We start from the raw sequence: 18,001 nt of genomic DNA, 5'->3' as shown, positions 1-18,001 counted from the left end.
TTTAAAAGTACATAATATTCAGTAAAATGTATTTACTTATTAATATGATGTTCAATCACTATTATTAAGAAAATAATAATTATGTAGGAAAGAAAATATTTTTATGATAATTTTCATGCTAAAATGTTGTCATGATATTTTCATGTTGGAAGGTATGATAGCAGCATTTCTTATACTGTGATGTTCCTGAGATGCATGTCCGTGCGCGATCCAGCGGTTCAGCCGTCGACTGTTGAGCGGTTATAAAGGAAAAATGCAGCACTTCAGAAATTGGCTCGAAATGGGTAATTAGTTCTCTGAAGTATGAGCACACTGAAGTACACATATAATTTCTGAAATTTTATAAAAAGTATATTTGGGATAATATGTTCATTAATAACGTTATTTGTTAAAAAAAAAATTATGAAAAAAAAGAAAAAGCAGGCTTGAACATAGGATCCTCAACATTCTGATCTCGCACCTAACGCCCGAGACCACGCTGAGTTTTTGCGGACCGCTTCTGTGAATGTGGTACACAAAATACACGGAAAATCGCGTAAACTATATCTCGTCAATTATCATGTTTTGAAATCATTTTTGCTATTATATATTAATGAGAAAGGTATATGATTAACTTTCACTTATAATATCGTGTGTGGTAAAGAAATCGGGCCAAACATAAGTATCATTGATGAAAGCCGTGATATGTCGGACCAAACATAAACAACATGTTCCAGGCTGTTAATTATGGCACGCGCCATCGTAACTTAAATCGTAGGGCAAAGGATTAATATAATTTAATAAAAATTATGTATTGTTTAGAATGTGTCTTTCCCCCTTATGATACACGCTAAGCGGCCGAGATCGCCAAGAAAATATTTTCGGTCGCTAGAAACAAGCGATCACAGAGAGAAGGACAGAGACAGACTCATTGTTTTGCTAGACGAGCCCAGTTCGGCGTGACCGCGCGGAGACTCATCGATTACAATCGGAGTTTCTATCCGTTTTTGTTTTTTCTCTGTCTCGCTCTATCGAAATAACAGAAATTGAAAGAATTTTAAATCACAAACGCGGTTGCTACTTTTCCGTTTTTTTTTTAACAGACTTCGGTTTCTTGGACTAATATTCAATACTCCAGCAGATGTGAAAAAATCTCCAATTTTTTGTTGTCTGCTAGATTATTAAATATTAGTCCAAGTAATCGAAGTCTGGTAAAAAAAAAACGGAGAACTGGCAACCGTGTTTGTGAATTAAAATTCTTTCATTTTCTTTTTATTAAATTATGTTAATCATATATCTTTCTCATTAACGTATAATAGCAAAAATGATTTCAAAACATAAACATTGATGAGATATATAATAGTTTACGACTTTCCGTGCATTGTATGTACCGCGTTCATCGAGGTGATCTGCAAGAACTCAGCGTGATTTCGGGCGTTGAGTGCAAGATCAGAATATTGAAGATCTTATGTTTGATCCTGCTTTTTCTTTTTTTTATAATTTTTATTTAATAAATAACGTCATTAATATAAACATATTACTCCAAATATACTTTTTATAAAATTTCATAAATTATATACGTGTACTTCAATGTGCTCGAAATTAGTTGCGCATTTTGGGCCGATTTCTGAAATGCTGTTCTTTTCCTTCACAACCGCTCGACGTTTCACAGCCGAACCGCTCACGCGCGGACGTGTATCTCAAGAGCGTCATAGTATAAGAAACATGCTGCGATACCTTCCAGCAAATTGTCATGAAAATATTTTCCTTCTTACATAATATTGCATTTTTTAATAATCGTGATTGAACATCATATTAATAACTTAATGCATTTTACAGAATATAATGTACTTTTAAAATATTACTTTATTATTTTTATGATACATTCAGTTTCAAAGAGCTACTGTTCACGTTTTTGTGCCACAGAATGTAATATAGAATTTTATTTTACCGCGTCATATATCTGGTCATCTATTTGTATTTTTTTTTAGTGGAATAAACCTGGAGAATGCACTTAAATGACGTATCAATAATAGAACTTCAAAGATAATAGATAGTTTTTACAATAATGTGGATTTAGATACGGTGAACGCTTTCTTAATTAGTCGCTAAGGAGAAGATAATGTGACCATGATATCGATTATGTATCTTTTTTCTTAGAATGAAAAATAAAAATTTTTTGTATGTATGTGTGTGTGTGTATATATATATAATATATATATATATATATATATATATATATTAGGTGTTGGAATTAATTCGTAGCGTTTTTAATGAAAGAATGTTATTTATTTCACATGAGCATTAAAAAATACATTAATGAAAGTACTTCCCATCACTTGTAAAACGCTACGAATTAATTCCGACACTAATATATATATATATATATTGAGTATGGGAATAAGTTTCCGCCCTTTTTAAATGAAAAAAATGTGTTTATTTAAACAAATCTTTATAAGTGAGTTTATTCAAAGTATGCTCCTTCGGAAGCGACAATTTTCTCTCATCTTTCCGGTAATAAACGGATTCCTCGAATGAAAAAATCTGGTTCTTTTGAAGCGATCCATTCATCAAGCCATTTTTTGATACCTTCATAAGAATTGAATCGTTTTCCAGAAAGGGCCGACTGCATGGATCGGAACAAATGGAAATCTGAAGAGGCAATGTCCGGTGAATACAGTGGGTGGGGCAGAATTTCCCACTTTACTCCTTCCAAATATTTCTTAACCGGTTTTGCAACGTGTGGCCTAGCGTTGTTATGTAACAGAATCAGCTTGTTGTGCTTATTGTCCCATTCCGGTCGTTTTTCTTTTAAAGCTTGGTTTAAATGTATCAGTTGTAACCGATAATGATCGCCAGTGATGGTTTCGGACGGTTTGAGCAGCTCATAATATATAATATCTCTTTGATATCACCAGATGCACAACATAATCTTCGAAGCATGGATATTTCGTTTTGGCGTTGATGGACCTGGTTCACCTGACATCACCCATGCCTTCAAGCGTTTAGGGTTATCGTAGTAGATTTCTCATCTCCAGTTACGATACGATGTAGAAAACCATTCCTTTGTTGTCATTGACGAAGCATCTCGCAGATGACCAAACGTCTTTCCATGTCTCTCTCTTTCAATTTGTATGGCACCCAATTTCCTTCTTTTTGCACCATTCCCATTGCATGTAGACGTTTTCCAACAGTGGATCTATCAACATTTAACTCTTTTGCCAACCTATCGAGCGATAAACACGAATCTTCTTCGAGTAATGCTTGCAATTCTGCATCTTCAAATTTTTTCGGTGCATCTTCGCGTTCTTTGTCACACACGTCAAAATCACCACTGTTGCATCGCCGAAACCATTCTTTACAACTAGTTTTCGATGAAGCATGCTCACCGTAAATATCTACGAGCAAACGATGCGTTTCCGCAGCACTTTTCTTTAAAATAAAATAATGGAGTAAAACTTCCGGCAAATGTTGCTTTTTTGGAATAAATTCCGACATCTTCAACGCAAAAAAAGTTACTCTTTGTTATGCTTCGAACGAATGCCATCTATTGGGCTCAAAAGTTTGGACACACACCTTTCAAAAACATGTCTTGCCTGTGTCTTATGTTCTATCAAACACACGAGCAATGCTAATAACGACATCTTTCTGCAATGGGCGGAACCTTATTCCCAAACCCAATATATATATATATATATATATATATATATATACATATATATATATATATGTGTGTGTGTGTGCATACATATATCGTTTTTCGTGACGCTGTATGTGTCAGAAAACAATGGCGTTATACGAGTCAATCAGCTGTAACTAGTATGACCCGCGTTCACAGTATCGTTGCCGCGCAACAGTACTGTCAATTCAACAAGATGTAAGATTGTAATGATGCACCGTGTCTCTTGTTGAAAGGCACTCTAGAAGGTCAAAATTGGTTATTGTGATTTGTGTTTCTTGTTGGAAGGCACCCTATAAAGCCAGCATGGGAAAGGTTAGCATCTTTATGTCATTCGTGAAAATATCACTTTTATTTATCATACAAGTGATATAATTAAATGTTATAACAATAAATTGCGCTTTGTCTAATTATGGTCCAATGTCAGAGGCGTTCATCGTGGGCTGACTGTTTTTAATTTACTGGCAGAGGCATTCGATTATCAAATTTGGTGAAATACAATTACGGAATCAATTTGTAGAATTTTGCGTCTGCAATTAAAGAAATGTAAATAGATGCATTGTCATGATGGAATCAAAAGCTGATTACTTGACATGATCGAAACAAAGAAACTAATGAAGAAAAAAAAACTGAATATCAGTAAACAGCTTCTTTGAAACTTTACAACTTTTGTCTAAAAACGTTATGTAATGACCTTATAGCACAAGAATGGCTGTAATTCAATCATAGAAAAGAATGTGAATCATAGGTCAACGTATTATATTTTGGCGTACTATGCATGCCGATACAAGTATAATTCACATTTCTTTACGATTATAGTTATAGTCACCTTTATGTTCAGCTCCTAAATCCGGGGTCATTTTGGAATTCCTATATAATATATTTGTTATACCCTATATAATATATATGTATAATAATATATATAAAGCATATATTACACAGTCAATAGTCACATGCATAATTTTCGTATGATGCTGTACGTTTATAAAATATATATAAGTATATCATATTCAAGTATATCATATTCAAAGCAAAATGTTTTAGCAAATGTATACACTTATAGATCAATGTGTACGTTGACTAATAGCAAGTTACAATAAGTATATTTTTACTAAATACACTCTGACTGTGACTTAGATATATCTTCGGATGTAACCATGTATTTGAAATACATGTAATACACGTGTAATGTAATAGCACTTTTTCCTTTATTTCCAATACCATTTTAACTTAGGATGTAACATGTATTGTCAGTACGTAAATACATTGCATATACATATATAGCTATTCCATCTCTTTTTATTATGTTTAATGGGCCTTTTACAATTATAAGCCATAAATCAGCCATAAATAAGAAGTCAGACGCTAAAAATTGACTGTGATTGATCAATTTTTAGCTTCTGACTTCTGATTTATAACTAAAGGCTTATTGTAGAAGACCCATAAAAGAGATAGAAGTTACTCATATTTAGCTTTTCATGCAGATATAATATAGATACATTAATGAATATCAGAATTATATTTTATGTGCATTATGTTGTACACACATTACATAAAATATATTTCTAATTCATATTCACATACGTGTGTAGCTACTTCATCTCTTTTTGTTACGTGTAACAAAAAGGTGTACTGATCTTCTTTTTTTTACGTTTATTAAAAAGAGATATGTTTTTTTATGGTCAAATATACAGATATTAGTGATACATGCTTTTATATTTTTAATATCAGAATATACATACAACTAACATAAATCAAAGCTAACGAGAGTCAAACGCAGTTGATCAGACGTAACATCTTAAAAAAAAAAATCAAATTACGAATTCTCTGATAAATCCTCATTTTATGTGTACATATACGCATATATATATATATATATATATATATTAGGTGTTGGAATTAATTCGTAGCGTTTTACAAGTGATGGGAAGTACTTTCATTAATGTATTTTTTAATGCTCATGTGAAATAAATAACATTCTTTCATTAAAAAACGCTACGAATTAATTCCAACACCTAATATACAAGTATATATATATATATATATATATATATATATATATATATATTGCAACCGCACTCACGAGCGTGGCGCAACTTCGTTGCACATTCACAGCTAAGATTCTCACAGGCGATCGGATGCCGGGTGGCGTTAAACGAAACGTGACAAAATGCGTCTTCCCGCGACCACTCTTAAGGGCGGCACATAATTACAAAACGATAGTTGGGCGCCAGGCACGAGTGATCGTGCCACTCTTTTCAGAAATTAAGCGATATTTTCTTTATGCCAATTATAATGAGCTGCGAACGTCGACGGGCTCTCAACCGGTAGCTCAGCCTCGGAAATGGCAGAGGGGCGGTTCGTGGTCGAGGATAGCAGAGCGTTTGGAGGAGCGAATAGGAGCGAGAATAAAGTACACACGAATCTAACAGTAACAAAAGTAACAAATATATTAAATGAGTCTTCGACTCACATTTACATTTGGCGATACAACCGAGACGATAAATTCTATGTGAGCGCAACAACTTTACATAAGCCTGAGGTTTTACACTAGGCGTATCAATTTCGTTACATTCTCGCGACACGAGCTCACGGAAATACTCTCGCGAATTATACTTCATCGTCTCGCAAATGCTAAGGAATTCGGTAGCTTGTAGCGTGGACACGGCGTGACCTCGTGCGCGCTCGCGGAACCTCGCGCTGCTCAGACGCGACGCAGGGGAGGGCTCGAATACATGCAAGCTCGGCAATACACAATCTTGATGCGACAGTCGGGCACACTCATCAATTGCGATTATCAATCGACCTTAAGGGCTATGACATAGAAAACCGAATAAACAGGTAAATCTTACGCTACAGACGATAGAGGCGATACGCGATAATACTACGGCACGGGACTTCGACGCAACATGCGATCTGCGATAACAAGAAAAAAAAACTGATAACAAATGATGAGGCTGTGGCCTTGGCGGACGCCCCAGAATTATTCCGACGACAAGGGCCGTTTCGGGAGGCGACACGCGTACTCTGATCCCGCGAAATCCTAATACACGATGAGGCGTGCACTCATTCTAATATCCGATATAGATTCGATAACTACGCCTCCCGGACGCGGAACCCGGCGACTGTACAGAGGTGACGTTCGTCTCACCGGTTCCCTCGCAGGGGTTCGTTCTAGCTGACCTTGGAAGACTCGTAATCGGTTGTCGTCCTGCGTCCTCTCGTGTGCTCTCTCCGAGCGGGTCACAGCTCAAGTGCCGGGCGTTAATCCTCCCGGGCGCACGCAGGGCTTGTTATTCGAGGGAGCCTTATCGCCTGATTGGCGCGTGGCCCCGCGGCTCTCCGCTAATCGCGGAAACCGCGTCATGTCCATCGCATATGTCCTGGCGCGCAAAATTCGAGAGATAACGGTAGTCTTTCTCAGGCCGCCTCGTGGCCTCGAGGCGCCTATTCGGGGCTCTCGCCGTCCTTGTAGCGCAGAGTGGCCTTCCCCGTCATGTCGTGCCGACTCTCGATCTGCTTTGCGCCTGGAAGAGGGTGCGATAAAAGATGCTTTGCGACAATAAAAAAAAAAGCGTAACGAATGCGGGAAAGATATCACCTGCGTGCGACCCGGGGCCAGGTATCGTGCCCCCCGGCGGGTCTGTCCTCAGCGGTCGTCTCTGGACTCTCAATCCTGGTCGTTCTTCCTCCTCTTCTCCCCGGTGAGATCGCGTCACTCCGCCAAGGTCGCGGGAGTCGCCGGCCTCTGTAACCCTCGGTACGGGAATACACCGAAATGGGAAAATAAAAAACGGCAGCGCAGAACGCGTAAGATACGCGAATGACGACGCGGGAAAAGCGCAGGCGCGTCCGCTCCCAAAATGTGAGAGGACCCAGGACACTATACTGCACTATTCGGTCAGGCCATGCGGCCCTTGTGATGGACGGAAAACGTCACGTCACAATATATATATATATATATGGATATTCATGAAAAAGAATTACATTATGTATGTGCAATGTTGTATTCATTTATTGATACTATATTATTATTATCTAAAATGACATTGGACGTAAGGAAAAATGCTACTACGGCGTGCTACTACAACTTCGTATCGATATAAATGTTAAAAATCTGTACTTTATGTATATTACAGATTTTTAATACTGGTGTATATTGGAACACGGCCTGCATGTGTACATAATACAACTGTATTTCTAAGGTCCGATTCTACAAATATAAGATTAACTTCAATTAGGGTTTATTTTTTTCTCAATTTTAAAATTGGAAAATTTTCCAAAATAAATTTTACATTTGTGGAACCGACCCTAATACACGTCCCTGTTAAGATGGTAATGTAAGAAACGGAAATATCGATAATTAATCGATCGAATTTCCTGCATGATAATATTAACTCAGAGGACGTAAGCATACATTGGAAATAAAAACCTGTAATATCGACCTTGATTAACTTCAGCCTTCGCTCCAGCATCCCCTTAAAACCTGATTACAAAATAATATTTTTCGATATTGTGTCGATGTATACTAATATTCCTGAAGACTTTGTTGTAAAGAGTATCGAAATAAGATGGAACTCGATTTCTTTGAATACGAACATTCCTAAAAATGAATTTTTGAAGTTCATATCGTTAGTCTTTAACTTCACTTATTTCAAATTTGACAACCACTTTTTCAAACAGATCTTTGGTATGCCCATGGGATCTCCCTTGTCACCTATCTTGGCTGACATAGTAATTCAAGATCTAGAAAAAAGCATATTTTCTAGTTTGAATATAAATATTCTAATCTATTATAGATATGTAGATTATATCATTTTAGTCGTGCTGATCAACAAAATGAACGGAATTCTAAATAAATTTAACTCGTATCATGACAGATTGAAATTCACTTGTGAACATGACGGTTCTATTAATTTTCTTAACGTGAGTCTAAGAGTGGAGGATAGATGCATTAAGTTTGACAATTACAAAACCCGACAAACTCGGGATGATATCTTAGCTACAAGTCAAACTATCCTATAAAACATAAAAGAGGCGTCATAATCGGTCAACTAGATAGAATTCTCTTTTTGTCACATCCTAAATATAACGCTAACATTGAATCCATGATTAATATTCTATTGTCTAATGATTACCTCTTGGGCATAATTTTTTCCAATTAATAAAAGAATTAAAACCTTATCAAGACGGAATAATTTATATAATAATATAAGGAATGATTATGACTATAACAAGAATTGTATAAAAAAATATTTTACAATACCTTATATGAACGATATCTTGGAGAAATTTGAAACGATTGTGAAAAAAAATAATTTTAAAATAGCTTATAAACCGATCAGTACGTTGAATTCCATTATTAAATCGGGTAAAGACAGATTAAAAAGAATGGAACAATGTGATGTGATATACAAAATAAGTTGCCTCGATTGTGACTCCTCTTACGTGGGCCAAACTAAAAGGAAAGTTAAAACTAGAATAAATGAACATAATACTAATATTATTATAAAAAATTGAATAGCTCACAATGTTGTCTCACAACATCAGTCTGAATATTGTCACAAATTTAATTCGGATGATATTTAGATATTAGATATAGAACCATTCTTTCAGAAGAGACTAACGTCAGAAATGATCTACATAAAGAAACAAAATAACGGAATAAATAAACAAAACGACACGGAAAAGTTATCAGAAGCATACTTGTCCTTATTAAACATAACTTCTTCCACAATAATTCTTCCATAATAATTCTACTACATGGGCTGAAAGTCCCGGGATTTTTCAATAGGTGGCGCCACTAGAAAATGAACATGATTCATTTCGAGAGGTTCATCTGTCACTAGTTTATGTATGAAATTTCATGACATTTCGTTCATTCATTTACGAGCTACAGTCGTTTAAGTGGCGTTACTTTCGCCTTCGTAAAAAAAATGGAAAAACAGGAATATCACATCTTGATCAAATGTTGTTTTGGGAAAAACTTCTGAACAATCATTGAAATAGTTACAGAAATGTTATCCCACATCTGCTCCTTCGAGAACAACAGTTTATCGGTGGTTTAGTGAATTTAAAATGGTATCGTACAAGCACTGAAGACGCACCTCGCTCTGAAAGGCCAAAAGAGGCTACGAATGCAGAAATCGCAAAGCAAGTGCATCGAATCGTTTTGAGTGATCGTAAAGTGAAGTTGCGCGAGTTAACTGAGGCCGTGGGCATCTCAAAAGAACGGGCGGGATACATTTTGCACGATGTTTTGGAGATGAAAAAGCTATCGGCACGATGGGTGTCGCGTTTGCTGACCATCGATCAAAAACAGCAGCGCGTTGATAATTCAACGGCCGGTTTGACGTTGTTGCAGCGTAATCGAGCGGACTTTTTTCGACGTTTTGTGACGATGGAAGAAACGTGAGTCCATTATCATATGCCTGAGTTCAATAGGCAGTCTGCAGAGTGGCTGAAAAGTCACGAAAGCCGACCAAAGCGACCAAAAGACCAACGCTCGGCCGGGAAGGTTATGGCCTCCGTTTTTTGGGATGCGCATGGCATAATCTTCATTGATTACCTGCAGAAGGGAAGAACAATTAGAGAGTATTATGCAGCGTTATTGGACAAACTGAACGACGAAATAAAGAAAAAATGGCCCCATATGGCGAAAAAAAAAGTTCTGTACCATCACGATAACGCACCGTCACACACGTCCTTGAAAGCGATGGACCAATTACGATTCGAATTGGTTGCTCACCCACCGTATTCTCCAGACTTGGCCCCCAGCGACTATTATCTGTTCCCAAACCTCAAGCGGTGGCTCCAGGGAAAGAGGTTCACATCGAATGAGGAAGTCATCGCGGAAACCGAGGCGTATTTCGAAGGCTTGGACGTTTCGTACTACAGAAAGGGCATCAAAATGTTGGAAAATCGCTATATCAAGTGTATCGCCCTTGAAGGCAACTATGTTGAGGAATAAATATAACTTTGCCCAAAAAACGCTTGTTTTCATTAAAAATCCCGGGACTTTTCAGCCCATATAGTAGAATTTTCCACTCGCAGGACATAAATTGTACATAAACAGTATTTCGTAATTAGAGTTAGATATTTTCTTTTTAACTTTTGAACAGTTCAATATGTTTTCCAAGTTTTGGATTCCACAACTCAACTTATTGTTAACACAGGTATCATAATTTTTATATCACAGTTAAATTTATTTTTTCACTGGAAGAACTGTTAACATTATTTATAAATTTCACATTTAATAGAATCTAGAAATTATGTGTTTCAATAAGTTCGACTAACTTTTGTGACAAAAATACGATAATTTGGCTTCTGGATTATTTGACATGATTTTATGGACTAAAAAATTTTTTATAACAATAATCTATGCGTCAAACGCTTCGAAAATATAATTGTAATCGAGCGTGTAAAATGTTCTATCTCTTTATGACAACGTGAATACAATTTATTAAAATTAAAAGCGAAATTAGGCGTTCTTAACATTATGTAAGTTATAACACAAATTAACTTTGTAATATTGAAGATGCTGATACAAATGCCGAAACATCTATTTTATTATATTTATTGTGATATTAAAATATAAATATTTCGCTGCTAACAGCTTGCGCTCGTGGTGTAAGCCTTTTTAATCACATTGTTTTAAACCTCAAAGTTACGTAACTATTAGGTGTTGGAATTAATTCGTAGCGTTTTTTTAATGAAAGAATGTTATTTATTTCACATGAGCATTAAAAAATACATTAATGAAAGTACTTCCCATCACTTTCTACTACTTTTGACCATCTTTCGGGCAGTGAATGAATACCGCGTCGGAAGAACTGTTCATCTTTAGATGAAATCCAGGAATCGAACCATTTTGTACAATCTTCGTAAGATGTGAACTTCTGCTCGCACAAGCTATGAGCTAATGATCGAAACAAGTGGTAGTCGCTAGGTGCAATATCAGGAGAATACGGCGGGTGCGGTAGCACTTCCCATTTAAGTGTTTCCAGGTATGTTTTTACCGGTTTTGCAACGTGTGGGCGAGCATTGTCGTGCAGCAAGATGACTTTATCGTGTCTTTCGAAGTATTCCGACCGTTTTTGCTTCAATGCACGGCTCAAGCGCATCAGTTGCCGTCGGTAGAGATCTCCAGTAACGGTTTCATGCGGTTTTAGCAGTTCGTAGTATATGACACCCTTCTGATCCCACCAAATACAGAGCAGGAGCTTTGAGCCATGGATATTGGGCTTTGCCATTGATGTTGATGGTTCGCCGGGCTTAACCCATGACTTTCTGCGCTTTGGATTGTCATAATGGATCCACTTTTCGTCACCGGTAACAATCCGATGCAAAAAACCTTTTCTTTTCTGCCGTTGAAGCAGCAGTTCGCACGTGAGAAAACGTCTCTCAATATCCCTTGATTTCAATTCATATGGGACCCAATGTCCTTCCTTCTGGATCATGCCCAAACTTTTAAGACGTTTTCCTATTGTTGAGAAGTCAACTTCCAATGACGTAGATAATTCTTTAAGTGTTTGACATGAGTTTTCATTGAGCAGTGCCTGCAAATCGTTATCTTCAAATTTTTTCGGCTGACCAGGTCGCTCCTTGTCATCCAAGTCGAAATCACCAGCTTTAAAACGTGCAAACCACTTCCTACACGTTTGCTCAGTCAGAGCATGTTCACTATACACATCCACTAAAATACGATGAGCTTCAGCTGCACTTTTGTTCATATTAAAGTAATGAAGCAAAACTCCCCGCAAAAACACTTTATCTGGCACAAATTTTGACATATTCAATGAATTATACAGTATTGTTATTTATGATTTCAAGAAAGGTTATGTACGGCAAATGACGTCTTATGATAGATGTTTACAATGTATACAGAACTATAGGTAACAACGAAATAGTGTACTGCTTGTGCCATCTCTTGTAAAACGCTACGAATTAATTCCAACACCTAATATGTTATTTTATTTACGAATAATTTGTTGTTTCGCTTATGAATAATAAGGCTCATTCATCAATTTATTTAAAAAGAAATGTTTATTTTTTGAAACGTGAAAAAGTATATTTTTAAAATGTGGAAGAAGTACAAATGTAATACAATAGATTAATTCGCATTACTTACTAGTATTTTTGCATTCATAACCTTTGCTTTCTTCTCGCTTCTCTTGATTATAAATTTATCTCTTGTTAAGTTTGTCAAAAATTTTAAAAATTTCAAGCAACGCGAATAAACCTACTATAAGACTGAAATATAATGTAAGAATAGTATAATACGAATAAACCTAAAAATTGAACTATAATTAGTATTTGTTTATTAATTAAAATATTTCAACAATTTTTTTCGTTTTAAAAAGAATGTTTTTAAAATGTTCATTATTGATCATTATATTATATCGATTAGTGTTCATTATCAGTTACTGACGAGCTTCATTTGCAATATATTCATTATTCTTATTCTTTTAATATTTCCCGTATCAGTATTATCACTACAAACAGGTGCTTGTAATTCTTTATGATGTCGGACGTCATAGTCATTACATCATTTTGTAAGATACAAATATTGTGTAACACGCTATTATGAATTCTGGAAATTCTGGAATTTTTTTGACATCCGTCAAAGATAGACAATCTAAAAGTATCCTGAAACGTTTTTAATTGTCCAATTGCATATTCAATTTCTATCCTTGTCGACGATAAACAATAATTAAAATTTTTTGTGGTAAAATTGGTTTGACAAATGACCATTGCCTCGAAAAGGGACCAAGACATGCGAATGAATTGCATATGCAGCATTTCCGATAATATGAGAGTCATAGGAAAATTAGGCATCTCTAGAAAACGTGCTATTGGGGAGTTTCGAAAAACTCGAGCATCGTTAACTGATCCTATTTCTCCTGCATAGCAGTGTCTAAAGAGATCACGTGAATCACATATTAGTTGGATATTTAAGAATGGAAAATCTTTTCGGTTTATATAAGAAGCTGAATCAATTGGCGGAGCTTGGATTTTAATGTGTGTTCCATCTATGGCACCGATGACATTTGGAAAATCACAAGTCTTTTCGAAACATTCCATGACATTGAAAGCAACAGGCCACTTCAGCAACAGGTCTTCTTTAGGTCACTGTATAAATCGAGGTGCAATACAATGAAGTGCATAAGTAACACGTCTTACAGCCCTAAAAGCAGTTGCTCTGTCAACTCCGAATTTTCCGACACAAATTGATCTGTAACAGTCCAGAAAAGTAAATATATAGATTATTATATTTTATTTTTTTAGAATATAAAAATATAATATATAATATATAATATATAGGATAATAGATTGTAATAGAATAGAAATATAATAAGAATATAATAAAATATAATATAATATAATACACTATTCAAAAGAATTTTATGAAGTTACACAAACAAAGATGAAGATGCATTAAATACGATAATACAAACCTATACGAATCAGGAGTTGCCATAAACCAAAGAACAATATACAATTGTTTTTCTGCTGGAATTGGTTTTCTACCAATTGTGGTTCCTATAGCATTTAATGCCAGTCAGTGACAAAACCATCTCAAATGTAGTTGGATATAGTCTAGAATATAAGATCATGATTTTAATAAAACCAAATGAATAACATTAAAATTTTGTAACTTAATGACATTTATATTAAAATATTTACCTAAAATATTCTTTAAATGTAACTTTGTTGTAATTAGGAATCATGCGATCGATGTAATCTGTAATTTTTTCAATTCCAATTTGTTTTCCATGTGATTTATCTACTATTAATAGAAAAAAATGACGTCTACATATCACTTAGAGATATGTCTTCGACTTCATTTTCATTATCGCTCGATTCGGAATTATTATCGGAACTTTTATCACATCGGAATTTTTCTTTAAAAATATTAACGAAGAAATTACAATTATTGGAAATCGACGTCTTGTATAGCGTTCATCTTGAACTCGCATAGGAAATCGTTTCGAATAACTAAAGCGCTTCATGCGCATTGACTGAATGGAACGATTTCAAAGCATTATACAATAATGCGTGCGCGCGGCTGATTGATTGACGCAAACGCTGATACACGCCAGGCGCGAATCCTAAAAGCGGGTGCGATGTGGTATTCCGATAGATCTTTGTGTGCGGACGCGAAAGCGCAAAGTTGGATGCTTTGGCAATCGACAGCTGAGAATTTTCGGCAGAGACGGAAAAGACTCTGCGTGTTATTGCTGATTGCCGTGGATACGGCGATGATGCTTGTACCGAACGGCCGAGAAAGATTCGACGGAGACCGAGCGCGCTCGATCTTTTTGTTATGTCCAGTGTGAAGGCGATTGGTCGGCGATCGAGAAGACTCGGCGGGGCAGAGTGCGCTCTGGCCTTGGAGATAATCCCATCGGTGCAACGGCGCGAGAGTTGCAGCTAGTCGGTAGCTGAGTAGGACGGTAGGACAAAGTTTCCTCCTCCTGGAGTTATCCCGTCGTGCAACGAATGAATGCAGGAAGATCGATCCGCCGATATCGAGAATTCTTAACAGTGACGGAGTGCTCTCCATCACTTTGTCTTGCGATTGTTAGAAGTCGGTAATAGTCGGATTCATCCAGGAGCGGAATAGCAGGAATCGCAAAACAAGCAACAATTTCCCGTATTTGTATACATAATTTGTATACGAATTATTGCTCCCGCTCGTATTATTCCGGTCTTACTTCGCCAGTCGGCAATATGAGAGGGAACGTTGCGGGTCGACGATGCTCGGTGGAGCTCGTGTATCTTCGGCGGAACAACTGTCACCTGTTAATTATGCTTTGATTTAAGTGCGCACAGCGTCCTCATCACTGTCATCAGTACAGGACTGATGAAGTGGTCCTCGGCCAGATGTTCAGCCGGGATCGCTGTTGCATTGTTACATAATTATCTACTAATATTAATAAGTACCTACGTATAATAATCTTATATAGTTTGATATCAAGCTACAATAACAACTATTGCAATTCTCTGCTTTTATAATACTGACTTTATTAATACTAACTAAAACTTTCTCGTTATTAACTGATGGTTTAAATTCATAACTCTTCATTATACGAGGTGTGGCTATTAAATAACGAGACTGACGCTGTAAAATTTTATTTTGATTTCATACATATTTACTTATTATCACCTTCAATATACACCCCTCCTCTATCCCTACAACGCTTCATGCGAATCTTCCATTGTTTGAAACAGTGCTGAAAGTCTTCTTCTATCAGCTCCTTCAGGACGTATGCCGCTTTCTCTTTCACAGCTTCAACGGACTCAAATCTTGTTCCTTTTAATGCAGATTTCACCTTAGGAAACAGAAGTCGCACGGTGCAAGATCCGGCGAATAAGGCGGATGGTCTAACACTGGGATGCTGTACTTGGCTAGAAACCTCTTGACAGACAATGCGGAATGAGCCGACGCATTGTCTTGGTGGAGAACCCATGACTTGTCTTTCCACAATTCGGGTTATTTTTTCCTTATTCTTTCACGGAGTTCAGCAAGAACGTGAAGGTAGTAATGTTGATTAATAGTTTGACCTTCAGGAACCCAGTGAAGGTACACAATCCCATGAATATCGAAAAAAACAATCATCATTGCTTTGAATTTTGATTTGCTCATTCGAGCTTTTTTCAATGTCTTCTCGGCCGTCTTGGAAACGCTTAAACCACTCAAAAACACGTGCACGCGATAAACATTCATGGCCATACACTTCTTTCAATAAATTATAAGTTTCAGTAGCGATTTTTCTAAGTTTCACGTGAAATTTCACAACAATTCGTTGCTCTGTTGTTACACTTATCATTTTTCCGGCGAAACAAAAAAACAACTCTAATGCGAAAGAAGGCTACGGCTATTCGGATTTGTTTACAGAAGCGAGAGGTACTGTATTCGAAAGAGAAGGCTTCAACAGCTGTCGCTGGCGTTTGGCGCATGCGTATTTCTTCTGTAGCCGCGTCAGTCTCGTTATTTAATAGTCACACCTCATATCATCTATTATTTGATAATATGGTTGCGCTACACTGTCTGTTGTAACTCTGTAACATGAAGGTGAGATGATCCTCATAATATGTTAATCTAATTTTGATATATGAGATAATTATGTATTTCTGATATCTGAGGACTAAGTATAATCGAAATATACCAGTTGAAACTTATCGTCGAAAATTATAATTGCGAATAATAAATATTACTTTGTTACACCTAATTATAACTCAATGAATTTGTTGACTGGGTTTGCTTTTTTTAATCTGTCAAAATTTAAAATATCTAAATATTAAATATACATGCTTAAAATTCTTTTTCCATTTCAAATGTAATAAACAAATAAAACATAAATGCATCAACCCATTAATTTTTATAACTCGGATGTTTGTACACGATCACAATGTGCGCATGAAGAGCTACTTTATTTATATTGAATGAATCGTGCGTCAAAATTTTGTTATCTTATTTCAGCAATTGTCTCACTTACGCGCGTATTAGTTTTCCGCACTCTATAATCGTGCACGAAACGTCCTTATTTAAAATATCTACTTATTTATAACATCTCCTTTGTCGAAAGCATTGCATTGCAATGATAATTGATATTTAAACTAATTCTAATATGCTACATTTACATTTCAGATTGCGGTGAATGGAGAGCATTTCTGTGCCTTTTACTACAGATTGCCTCTTGATGATGTAACAGCTCTCGAAGTTAATGGGACCATTCAAGATGTCAGGATTCGGCAACATAATCTATTTATATATCCAGATCCTAATATTTCCAGACCATCTCGAATATTGGTCTTGACAACTGAAGAACCACTTGTGGATTTTCTAGTAAATTTAACATTTTATTTATGTAAAAGTTGAAAGACCAATACGTAAGGTCCTAATAAGCGTTGTTGAAAAGAAAAATCCTTAATCTTTTATTGCATAATGTCCTCTGCAAAGGAAATCTTTTTCGCACTGTTTTTGTATTTTTGTATTTCGCACTATTTTTAATATTTTTATAATACTCTTGTATTATTTAATAATTTTTATTTTTTTGTGGAGTCCGACTATAATTTCGATTTCGGTTTTGATCAGTTTCTATAATAAATAAGAGTTTCAGTTTTGATCAAAATTAAGAGAAAATTTCGATAAGTAAACTGAAACTGTATAAATGGCAACGCACTGACAAGCATTCGAAAAACTATATGTTATCATCAGTATTGACAAGTAACGCGTTAAAGTCACTCTAGTATGAGTCGAGATGTAAGCGGTACTCTTCGTGATGCCGCCATGTTTTAGTTATTAATATGTTAGTGAATGCAAGTGAACAGATGAAA

At 36.0% G+C, this 18,001-nt stretch overlaps 1 protein-coding gene across 1 annotated transcript in view; it reads left to right on the top strand.

The window, feature by feature from the left end:
• LOC105145135 (galectin-8) overlaps positions 1-18,001 on the top strand; it is a 111,642-nt gene that overhangs the window by 26,853 nt on the left and 66,788 nt on the right. The window contains exon 3 of the mRNA XM_087408180.1: positions 17,313-17,510. Coding sequence (XP_087264306.1) covers positions 17,313-17,510 — 198 coding nt within the window. The remainder of the gene's footprint in view (positions 1-17,312; positions 17,511-18,001) is intronic.

The sequence above is a fragment of the Acromyrmex echinatior genome, chromosome 7, assembly GCF_024713525.1.
Source record: "Acromyrmex echinatior isolate Ae372 chromosome 7, ASM2471352v2, whole genome shotgun sequence".
NCBI classification, from domain to species: Eukaryota; Metazoa; Arthropoda; class Insecta; order Hymenoptera; family Formicidae; genus Acromyrmex; species Acromyrmex echinatior.
The sequence above is the reverse complement of the archived record's forward strand: the minus strand, read 5'-3'. Positions and strand labels throughout refer to the sequence as shown.